Source organism: Heloderma suspectum, chromosome W (genome assembly GCF_057233095.1).
Source record: "Heloderma suspectum isolate Gila_16-S chromosome W, 16-S_ref, whole genome shotgun sequence".
NCBI classification, from domain to species: domain Eukaryota; kingdom Metazoa; phylum Chordata; class Lepidosauria; order Squamata; family Helodermatidae; genus Heloderma; species Heloderma suspectum.
In genome coordinates, this window is record NC_139475.1 from 63,388,922 (window position 1) to 63,401,063 (window position 12,142).

General features: G+C 49.2%; 1 protein-coding gene across 2 annotated transcripts in view; it reads left to right on the top strand.

Annotated features, from left to right (window-relative positions):
• The first annotated feature begins 352 nt into the window (after positions 1-352).
• The window catches only part of LOC146334079 (uncharacterized), a 75,055-nt gene continuing 63,265 nt past the window's right edge, over positions 353-12,142 (top strand). For both annotated transcript variants that reach the window (XM_084825334.1, XM_084825335.1), the window contains exon 1: positions 353-1,167. In XM_084825334.1, the coding sequence (XP_084681460.1) occupies positions 896-1,167 (272 nt within the window). In that variant the 5' untranslated portion in view covers positions 353-895. The remainder of the gene's footprint in view (positions 1,168-12,142) is intronic.

Here is a 12,142-nt window from a genome sequence, read left to right on the forward strand (position 1 = left end):
CATTGAAAGAAAACCGGGGGGGGGAGGCCCTCTGCATGCCCTCAGAGGCAGTCTTCCAACCTCCCTGCCTGGAAAGTTAAGCTGAACGAAAGCCAGAGAGAATGGAAGGTCTTCTGTGCACACTCAGAGACACTCTTAGAGACGCTCTTCCTCCCCTCCCGGAAAGGAAAGCCCAAACGCCCTCTGCACGCGCTCAGATCCCCGCTCCCCTCCCCCGCCCTTGGAGCGCGGGCGAGAACAGGCGCGGTCTGTGCGGGCGGGCGGGCGCAGCGCGCCGAGCAGGAAGGGAAGCACGAGAAGGGAGGCGGCTTGTATTTGCAAGCTGGCTGGCTGGCTGGCGGAAGGGGAGGGCCGCAGAAGGAGGAGCGGGCGGCGGCGGCGCCAGCGGCCCAGAGTCCTCGCCGGGGCCTGAACTTTGTTCCAGCGCCGCCGCCGCCGCCGCGATGCGCTGAGAACGAGCCGCCGCCGAGCCCCGGACGCCCCCCTCCCCGCAGGAAGACCGCCCCGCCGGAGCCCCCGCACCTCTCCGCCGCGTGCGTGCCATGGCGGCCGGGGGCCGCCGCTGGAGCTCCCGAGGCTCGCCAAAGCGCGCCCTCGCCCCGGCCCCCGCGGGGATGCCACCTTTCTCTGCCTAACTGGGGCCCCTGTGCTGGCCACTGACTCAACCATTAACTCTCCGCTTGGTTTCTCCCCCTTTTTCCATCCTCACCTCTCCGGGGCCAAATTTTCTCTCCCACTTTGCCTTTGCAGCACTGGGGGAAGAAAACGAATATTACTATTCCCCCTGCATCCATTTTTCACCGTTGTCGTCGAAGGGGGGGGGGGCGGGGGAGAAGAACACCGCCGCGCCACCCCATCTTTGCCTCCACCCACCCCCGGCGGCACCCACGGCGATATGTCCATGGTGACCGGAGGGTGGGGAGACCCAAACGGAGACACCAACAGGGTGGAGAAAGGCTACCCCCGGAATTCGGAGGACGACTCGGCGTCCCCCCAAGGTGGCACCAGTGACCTGGAGCATGGCAACGAGGACAAGCCGGGCATCCAGGTGGACTGCGTGGTGTGCGGCGACAAGTCCAGCGGCAAGCATTACGGGGTTTTCACCTGCGAGGGGTGCAAGAGTTTTTTCAAGCGCAGCATCCGGAGAAACCTGAGTTATACCTGCAGGTATGGCTGGAATCAAGGGAGGCCACTTGGTGCCACGATTCCGGGGGGCTCCCATTTTCCCTGCCAGGGCCTTTGGCGCGCTGGGGACACCTGGCCTGCCTGGAAAGTCTTAGAGGGGTTTGGGGGGGTCTGTGTGTTTCTTTCTCCCGGCAGCTGCTGCACACACTCATGTACTGCCTTGTGTGGTAGGCCCGTCTCCTGCCTTGGGCTTCCATTAAAACCGTAGCCGCTGCATTTCCACGCCAGAACAGAACAAGCCTTTTCAAGTAATGGCTTTTCTGGCCGAGGGATTGGGCGGAGGTGGGGTTCGTTTCTGGGATCTGGGCTTGTCGGGTCTGGGGGAGGTGAGGGAGGTGCCAGCTCCCCCCATGATCCAAGGGGTTTGAGCCAGAGTAGGTGACGCTGAATGCAGTCTTGTCTTGTACCTGCCGTTGGTGTCATTCCCTGGGGAGTTGGGAAGGTCCCCCCCCTGCCCACATCACAACTAGGGGCACTAAACTGAGTGACACCCGCCCCCCCAACACACACACAGCAAATTCTTTGGGCAAAATCCATGAATGGATTTTGCTCTTGTTCCAAATCCATGAATGGATTTTGCTCTTGTTCCAAATCCACCTCTGTAGTGGATTGGTATTATTATTTTTTAACCCAGCCACATGAGTTATGTAGGCTGTGGTGAGCTTTCCCGGTAAGCATGAAACTTGGCTCACTTGCTTGAGATGTCTGAAGTGGCCGGGGGGCGGTTTCCCCCGTAACGTGCCTGTCCTCTTGTTTGTGACATAAGGAGGTTGGCCCTAAGACTTTTGCTGTCCAGGGCGAGGGATCTAGATCATAGATGTCATTGAATCATAGAGTCATAGGGTTGGAAGGGGCCTACAAGACCATCAAGTCGCAGATTTCATTGTTCATTCCCTTGGAGCTGCACAGTATTAGCGCTGCGAATTAGCAACTGGGGTGGTAGATGGGAGGGTTAATGTGGGCTTCCCAAGCTGGGAAGAGCAGAGAGTGCAGAGCTGGGGAGGACGGTGTGTGACTGGTGTGTGACTAGCACGTAGGACTTGCTTGTGAGTAGACATTCATAACAAACCCGGCATGCATATTTCTGAGGCAAGCAGGCAGCCCCTGCCTGATGACACAGAGAGTGAGGAGCTGGGGAGGAGGAGACAGTGAGGAGCACATAGTCTATTAACTGCCCAATCAATTTGGGCGGTAGCTATTGTAGTGCCTATTTATAAAAAGGGCAATCGGTCAGACCCTAAGAATTATCGCCCTATAAGTCTACTGGATGTTATAAGTAAGTTGTATGCAAGACATCTTTTAGATAAGCTGGAAAATTGGGTGCTCAGGGAGGATCTCCTAGTTGAAGAACAAGCAGGCTTCCGATGTGGCAGATCTACAGTAGACCATTGTTTTCTACTAAAATATTTGGCTGGGCGATATACATCTCCCCCTTATCACTCACGTTTTGCTGCATTTGTAGACCTTCGAGCAGCCTTTGATTCTGTATCTAGACCCCGCCTTTGGCAGAAGCTTACACTTTTAAATGTGGATCATAAATTGCTCAGGAGAATACAGGGGCTGTATGAGAATTCTATCTTGCGTGTGAGAGAGTCTTCAGGTGATCTTTCAGGCCCCATTATTGTTAACAAAGGAGTGTGCCAGGGATGTTTGCTTGCACCTCTTTTATTCAATCTATATCTTAATGATATGGTTCCCTACTTATCTAATCCAGACTTCTTCCCACCTCTTTTAAAAGACAGGAATATTTCAGTGTTATTATATGCAGATGATGCTGTTCTCCTGTCATACACCCAGGTGGGGATGCGTAGGCTTTTAAGAGCCCTAAGCTCATATTGTGTGAGAGAAGCCCTTCAGGTCAACTACGAAAAAACTAAAATCTTAGTCTTTGGCAAAAGGAGGAAAAAATACCTATGGCAGCTGGATAACCATCTGCTTGATCAGGTCAACAAATATAAATACCTAGGAGTGACATTTCAAAGTTCAGGATCTTGGTCGGAGCACTTGAATGCAATAGCCCTGACAACTAATGTAACTAGTAATGCCATTCTTCGTTTTGCTGCTGGACCAGGTGGTAAGATGGTGGCCCCTTTAATAGAGCTATACAAGGGCAAATTACTTCCCCAGATATTATATGGGGCACCTGCCTGGACCCATGCTAACATTGCTTCATTGGAGTCAGTGCAGCATAAATTTCTATCCAGAGTACTCGGGGTTCCCAGATCCACGTCTAAGGCCATTGTCCGACTAGAAACAGCTTGTCACTCAGTGGGAATGCTTGTCCAAAAAGCTGCCACTTTCTTCTGGTTAAAGATAGTGTTCCAACTGGCCTCCCCCTTGGTCTTATTAGCATATGAAGCTATGGGAAGGGGCTCATGAGCAGACAAGATAACCACATCTATCTCTGAGTTGGGCTTTTCACAATCATATTTGCTTGCGAGGGGCTATGATAGAGCTAGGGATGAGATTTCAAAGAGGTTACAGGATGTTGATATTCAAACAACAATGGCTGTTGCTGCTGAAAGTCACTCTAACAAGATCTATAAAAGCATCATGACCTCTCCGGGGAAGGCTCCCCCGTATTTGATTTCCATCACCTCACATGAATTGAGATGGCTCATGACTAGGTGTAGACTGAACTCACTCCAATTGATGGAGGTGAAGGCACGTTATAGGATCCATCATGGCATGAGTGCAGATTGCCCAGCTGGTTGCCCCAAGGTAGAGGACATGGTACACTTTTTAGCAGAATGCCCATTGTATATCGATTTGAGGAAGCAATATCTTGAGCCCCTATTAGCTGTGCTTGAGGATACTTCTGGTGCAAATATAACTCGATTATTATTAGCTGGAACAGATGATTATACATCATATAGGACTGCTAAGTTTGTCAGTCGAGCCCTGGAGAGGCGAAAGTCATTGACTGTTATAAAAAAACTAAATCCGTAAACATGGTAATAATATTCTGGCAGATATTGTTTTAGGATTTTAAAATGTTTTTAACTTGCTCTTGTTAGTTATTTTATTAATAATTTGTACTTTGGTCTCCCTTTTGGGTTGATGTGAGAATTCTATTTGTTTTGTGTGCGGACGGCCTGATTGGCTAAAAAGCAATAAACTGTATACTAACTGCCCAATCAACAGGCTCCCGCCCAAACACAGGCTCAATGAAGTGCTTCTGAGTACATGTTTATGAAAATCTTCCGCCCTGGCACCCACCCTTTGTCCACTGCGCAGCTGCGAATCCACAGGCATCCAGCGTGTCTCAGCTGTGTTCCTTTGCAGCTGAACATCTCCACTCTCAAGCTTGACTACTTAAAGTGAGAGAGGCAGCGACGTGGAACTGAAGGCCATGAATTACTTCCCGATAGACATGTTTGCCCCTCTGCTCTCTGCCCCCCCTAACCCCAAGCTACTTTCCCTTCCACCAATCAGTGCGGCTTCCGCCAGCCCGCTTCTTCATGCCTCTGTAACAGCAGAGCTGCAAAGGAGGAGGGGCATCACTAACGATGCTGCGATTTCAATCCAAGGAAGGCACAGACAGCTCAGCCCCCCCCCCCCCCCCGCAGTGAACCTGAAGGAAGTGAAAACTTCGCAGCAAATGGACTTTGAGAAAACCCGGATTTCTCTGTGAAAACCACGATTGGGCTGCAAAACGGGGACTGCGTCATCTGTCACAAAGATCTTCCCTTCGAAGCGGCACTGGGGCAAATGACTCATGTAGCTGGGGCCTTGGTTTGCACCCCTCGGATCACGTGCTGCTTTGTGGGCATCCCAGAAATATATCTGTGATTCTGGCCTCCCTGTCCCAGCTGAAAGGTGAAGCATGTGGAGGGTTCAGATTCTGCGTAGAACTAGCACCTGGTCCTTTGTGCTTTGTGCGTTTGGAGAGCAGGGTGTTTGTGGTATTCAGGATGAACTGGGAGGAAAAGCAAGTATTTTAAGAAATAACACACCAAATGGGGTGAAGGGAAAAGACCACTTGAGTTCCAGCAGAGTGGCTGCGGGATAGCTGTCGTGGTACAAACAGACTGGTTTCCTCACTGTGACGCCTGAGGTTTGCAGGCGAGTTGGATTCCCTCCAAAGAACTTCTGGGAAGCTGTGTGTCTTTTGAACTGGCATTTTAAGGGATCTCTTCTTCTGCCCCCTCCCTCTCTCCCTTCCTTCTGGAATGCATTGATTTCATTCAATGCATTCCATTCATGCGGGGAGTTGTGCCTTGTTAAGGTTTGAGCCAGCCTATGCAAGGCCAAAATCTTCTCTCTCTGAGCTGAAGCTTCTGTGGGGTGTCCTGGGAAAGAGGGGAGGGGCTCAGTCAGAAGCACAGAGTTTGCTAGCTAGTAAACCCTGCAAAGTATCCTGGGGGGTGCTTTGTCAGTCATCCCGACCACACATGGGATGGTAATTAACAAGATAAGTTTGTTCGTGAGCTGAGTCTGAGGATCCAGGAACTAAAGGCTACATTTCAATCTGGGTCTACTCCCTTGTACTTCCGTTTTGATCCACCTGTCGTTTCTCCTGATCCGTCCCACCGGCTATTTTTATCCTGTGCTCCTAAGCTGGGAAAAGTCTCCCTGGCATTCCATCGGAGAAAGACAGGATCACGTGTGTCCCATCCATCTGCTTCAATTCAAGAGGATGGAGAACATAAGAACATCGGAAGAGCCCTGCTGGATCAGAGCAGGGGTCCACCTAGTCCAGCGTTCTGTTCACACAGTGGCCAACCAGCTGCCCCAATGGGAAGCCCACAAATGGGACACGAGTGCAACAGCACCCTCCTGCCCATGTTCCCCAGCAACTGGTGCACATAGGCACACTGCCTCTGATACTGGAGGTAGCATATAGCCAGGACTAGCAGCCTTCTCCTCCTCCAGGAATTTGTCTAGCCCCCTTTTAAAGCCATCCAAGTCGGTGGCCATCACTACAACTTGTGGTAGCGAATTCCACGGTTTGGTTCTGCAATGTGTGAAGAAGTCCTTTCTTTTATCCGTCCTGAACCTTGAATGTGGTTTGAACATGCAGTGCCACTGTACACAGCTGCCTCTCTCTGTACTGTCTACCCTGAAAGGAGGGCAGCTCTCTCTCTCAACCACAGGCAGAAAAAGGCCTTTCCCAACTGAGATCCAGTTTTTACTGGCCAGTCTGAGGATTGAACCCGGGGCTTTCTGCATGCAAAGTGGGTGCTCTGTCGCTCAGCTTGGGCTCTCAGATGCTCACGAACCTCTGCTCTGCCTTCTAGCATTAGCTAAATCAGAGATGGTGTGAATGGAAATCTAGCGGCCAACCTAAGGTGTTAGTCCTCATGGCGTGGGTGGAGCACATCTGGCCTTTTCTTTGCCTCCTACCTTTCCACAATTTAGCTCAGGGATGGGAACACATAGACCTCCAGATCTATGCAGACTGCACTCTGCATCATCCCTCATGGTTGGCTACGACAGCTAGGGCTGATGGGAGTTGTGGTCCAACAACATCCAGAGGGCTGTGCATTCCCCACCCCTGAGCTAAATCAAAGTTACCACCAGTGTACCTCTGGGAAAAACATATCTGAAGCTGTGGTGGTATTTGCAGAGGCTGCGTTCTCCTTCTGTGAGTCCACACATCAACAGAGATCAGGTCAACAGGTGGTGTTTGCTGTTCTGTCCTCATGTCAGAGGAAGGCAGTGGCGGTTTGGAGTAGGACCTTTCCTGGGTTGGAACCTGAGCTCTGGAACTGTGGAGGTCAGATTTGGAATAGGCTGTAAACCATTCTGTTGTGCAGATCTTTGGATGCCTGCTTTATTGGCTTCTGTGGTCATTTCTGCTTGATTTACTTTAAATATTTCAGTGTTGCTGTTGCTGTTTTTGTTCATTTCATTTCTTACATTTCTATACTGCCCAGTAGCCAAAGCTCTCTGGCCAGTGTACAAAGATTAAAACCCTAAAAATGCACAAATGTAAAAGTTTTACACAGTCAATAAGAATCCCAGGGGTTGTTAAAAACCGTGTCATATGTTCTCAAATTGTTGTTGTTACTGTTATTATCAGCAATTAGACAACATCCTTCCTCCACGGAGTTCTCCCACACTTTTATCCCCTGTGAGGTAGGTTAGCTCAGTAGGTTAGGCCGAGACTGGTCCAGAGTCACCCGCTGAACTTTGTGTCTCAGGAGGGATTTGAACTTGCATCTCCACAGCCCTCGTCCACCCACCAGCCGCCTTATCACTGTGAATGGACTTGAACTTACCAAAAAAGCAGTTTTGATCAATAGCGTTTTGACGGAAAAGTAAAGAACTGTTGGGTATATATGGGTGTTGCTTTTAGGTTTTTTTCATTGCATTGGTATCTCATGTGCGTTCCAGAGCAGCCATTGTGATTTAGGCACTGAGGTGATCCGAGGATGTTGACGGGCGAGCCAACCATGGTGTTTAGGACAGTGGAGGCAGAGACGGGCGGACCTGAACAGGAAGTTCTCCACTTGCAACCTCGTCAAAAGGACTGTAGAGAGCATGGCAAGCCGACACATTTTCATGAGATTTGCTCAGGAGAACATCCTGCTAGATTGTAACTCCATGTTAATAAAGAGGCCCCGTCTGGATTTTTCGCCTTGAGCACTGAAGCACTTGAACCAACCTCAGGGACATGATCTGTTGGACCCAGTATCTGTCTGTATGTAATAGCCAGACATGGATGCCTTGCTTGTTTTTCTTTCTTCAGTCATGAGGCCTAGAAGCATTTTTTTTTAATTAAAAATGAAAGCCAAGGAAGCTATTGAAGTCAATGACAGCTGTCCACACCAGGAGTGGGCAACTTGCGGCCCGCCAGATATTTGCGCCTATAAGTCCTATCAGCCCACACCATTGCTGTGCTGGCTTGGGCAGATGGGAGGTGTAGGGCAAAACATGGTCTAATTTCTCTAACCCCCTTTTAAAGCCATCCAAACTGGTGGCCATCGCTACTTCCTGTGGTAGGGAATTCCATAGTTTAACTCCGCGCTGTGTGAAGACGTCCATCCTTTTATCTGTCCGGAATCTCCCACCACGCAGCTTCATGGGGTGAACCCGTCGGGTTCTAGTACTACGAGAGAGGGAGAAAAATGCCTTCCTATCCACTTTCTCCACACCAGGCATAATCTTGTATGCAGTGGAGGGGCCACTGCCGAGGAATGGGAAGACTTTTTGAATAGATGCTTCCCTTTTCCCTCCCCCAACTGCTGTCTGGCCCCCTCCCTGGTCCCAAAACAGAACTGCTATTTTCAGCAAATATTTCCTTCACCAACTGCGCAAACGGCAAGAGGGTGCAAAGTGCAAGGAAATGTGTTAGTTTCTATCGTGCAGTCTTCGTCAACCTTGCACCCTCGAGATATGTTCAACAGCCGAGTCCAGACGGGGATGATGGGAGCGCATGCCATCTTGCGGAAGCGCCTGCTATGATTGGTGCACTTCCATAGTGCGCTTTGATCACACAAGATGACATTAAAGGGTGTTAATTTGATCATCGCCATTTCTATAGCATATGTGATACTCGCGCATGCAGTACACTTTGATCCATTAGCCCAGGGTTGGGTTTCTTCTTTTGTTGAGTGCTCTTTGGGTTGGCTGATAACACTTTAGAACTCACTCCGCTACTAATGCTGTGCTTCGTATGTCCCAACCCGGCTGATAGCTTCTTGGAGAAACCATGAGGCACTGTGTGTCTCTGTGTTCCTTGCACGTTTTTAAAATTAAGTTGCTATCTCCAGCATGTTTCCCATCTCTTCCCTGTTGAAAGCTGATCTAGCACTGTGCCCAAGAGACTGAGCAACAAATTGTACTGCAGTTGCCTTGGCTAAAAGGCGATATAGAAATATTTTAAATACATTTTAATAAAAAAAATTTGGGCGTTTCCCAGTTCGAACGTTGCTCACTCAGTGGTCATGGGCAAGATAATTTCTCTCAATGTCATCCTCACCATCCGTAAAAAGGGGGTGACGATGATGATGAGGATGATGATAATCCTGGCCTACCTTACAGGGGTAGGGTTGTCACCAAGATTTCTGAGAATGCTGGTGCTTTTCTTTGAGCATGGAGAAAGCCTGCCTAACGGAACACATACAGTCATGTGAAAAAAAAAGTACACCCTCTTTGAGTTCTATGGTTTTACGTATCAGGACATAATAAAAATCATCTGGTCCTTAGCAGGTCTTAAAATTAGGTAAATACAACCTCAGATGAACAACAACACCTGACATATTACACCGTGTCATTATTTATTTTACAGAAATAAAGCCAAAATGGAGAAGCCATGTGTGAAAAACTAAGTACACCCTTACTGCTTCCATAGGTATGAAGAGGCCAAGTAGCAGCCAGGTGCTGCTAATCAAATGCCCTTGATCATCAGCAAGTGTGACCACCCCCATAAAAGCCGAAGTCTTGGGAGTTTGCTGGTCTCGAGCATGCAGGTGTGTGCTAACACAATGCCAAAGAGTAAAGACATCAGCAAGGATCTTAGAGAAGCAACTGTTGCTGCCCATCAATCTGGGAAGGGTTATAAGGCCATTTCCAAACAATTTAAAGTCCATCATTCTACAGTGAGGAAGATTATTCACAAGTGGAAAACATTCAAGACAGTTGCCAATCTTCCCATGAGTGGAAAGGAAAGGAAAGGTTCCTCCTGTGCAAGCACCGAGTCAGTACTGACTCCTAGAGGGACGCCGCTTTCGCTGGCGTTTTCATGGCAGACTATAGCGGAGTGGTTTGCCATTGCCTTCCCCAGTCGTGACTACCTTTCCCCCAGCAAGCTGGGTACTCATTTTACCGACCTCGGAAGGATGGAAGGCTGAGTCGACCCGAGCCGGCTACCTGGGACGCAGCTTCCGCTGGGATCGAACTCAGGTCGTGGGGAGAGTTTCGGTTGCAGTACTGCCGCATACCACTCTGCACCACACGAGGCTCTTATTTTACAGGAGTGGACGTCCCAGCAAATTCACCCCAAGGGCAGACCGTGCAATGCGCAGAGAAATTGCAAAGCATCCAAGAGTTACATCTCAGACTCTACAGGCCTCAGCATGTTAAATGTTAAAGTTCATGACAGTACAATTAGAAAAAGACTGAACAAGTATGGTTTGTTTGGAAGGGTCGCCAGGAGAAAGCCTCTTCTCTCTAAAAAGAACATGGCAGCACGGCTTAGGTTTGCAAAGTTGCATCTGAACAAATCACAAGACTTCTGGAACACGTCCTTTGGACAGACGAGACCAAAGTGGAGATGTTTGGCCATAATGCGCAGTGCCACGTTTCGCGAAAACCAAATGCAGCATGTCAGCACAAACACCTCATACCCACTGTCAAGCACGGTGGTGGAGGGGTGATGATTTGGGCTTGTTTTGCAGCCACAGGACCTGGGCACCTTGCAGTCACTGAGTTGACCATGACCTCCTCTGTATACCAAAGTATTCTAGACTCAAATGTGAGGCCATCTGTCCGACAGCTAAAGCTTGGCCGAAATTGGGTCATGCAACAGGACAACGATCCCAAGCACACCAGCAAATCTACAACAGAATGGCTGAAAAAGGAAAGAATCAAGGTGTTGCAATGGCCCAGTCGAAGTCCAGACCCCAACCCGATTGAAATGCTGTGGCGGGACCTTAAGAGAGCTGTGCATAAACAAATGCCCGCAAACCTCAATGGACTGAAGCAATGTTGTAAAGAAGAGTGGGCCAAAATTCCTCCACAACGATGTGAGAGACTGATAAAGTCATACAGAAAACAATTACTTCAAGTTATTGCTGCTAAAGGCGGTTCTGCAAGCTATTGAATCATAAGGTGTACTTAGTTTTTCACACATGGCTTCTCCATTTTGGCTTTGTTTCTGTAAAATAAATAATGACATGGTGTAACATGTGCTGTTGTTCATCTGAGGTCGTATTTACCTAATTTAAGACCTGCTAAGGACCAGATGATTTTTATTATGTCCTGATACGTAAAACCATAGAACTCAAAGAGGGTGTACTTTCTTTTTCACATGACTGTACATAAGTATTAATTATTTTTTCCTAGGTACGCTTTCCTTGAATTAATTATTGCAAGAAAGCGGGGGTGGATCGTGAGATTGTATCATTCCCTCCTAGCAACACCCCTGAGAGATAGTCAGGGCTGTGCACCATACACTTCGGTACCGCGTACCCGTGTGGAACATGGGAGCAGGCTCCAGGAGAATCTGTGTTTTCCTTTAGCTTAAAGCAAAGCAAAACACACCCAAATTTCAAGCCCTTAAGATGGCAAGGGGAGGTTTGAAAATGGTGCCGAGTGAAATTTCAGAAGTAGGCAGGGGTGTCGCTGGGCCTGGGGCCCTCACCCTGAACCTATTTTCCCGAGCCCCCAATCTTTTCCCAAGAGCATTGAATATCCAAGGTTTTTTTTTTACTACACATAATGGCCAGGGCTGTGTTTCCACGAGCGATTTACTCCAACCTGGCTGCGCCGTGAGGTCTCCGTGTTTCCAGGATGTCGTGGCCATTCAGCACCAACCCCTCATTTTAATGAGGAAAAATGGCTTCTTCTGAGACTGCTCATAGTCCGACTTTTCCAGATTACCGCGGCTCCATTACTGACCTGTTTCCACAAGCACACTGGGTCTGGTATCATAGTCCTGCCCATGGAGCATGTAGCCCGGCCTTTGTGGGTGTGTCGCTCTGGCCTCAGTGACCCAACCCTTTCCCCCCATTTCTGGAAGTTTCATTGCCATTTTGGAGCTGGATGCCGAGGGACCAACTTTTAAAACACCATTGAAAATAAGCACCAGAACACAGCCCATGACCCCGGTCAAAGGGTGTTTCCTCCCCTTGTGCTGAATGAGGCTTGCCCTCTCAGTGACCACAGAAATGACAAGAGAAGCCCCTCAGTTGACACGGCATATATCAAAGCCCTCAGTTCTTGAAATGTGATGAAGCGCGATCTCGAGGCTTCGGTCCATTGCCTTAGGACGTAAGTCCTTCACAGCTTC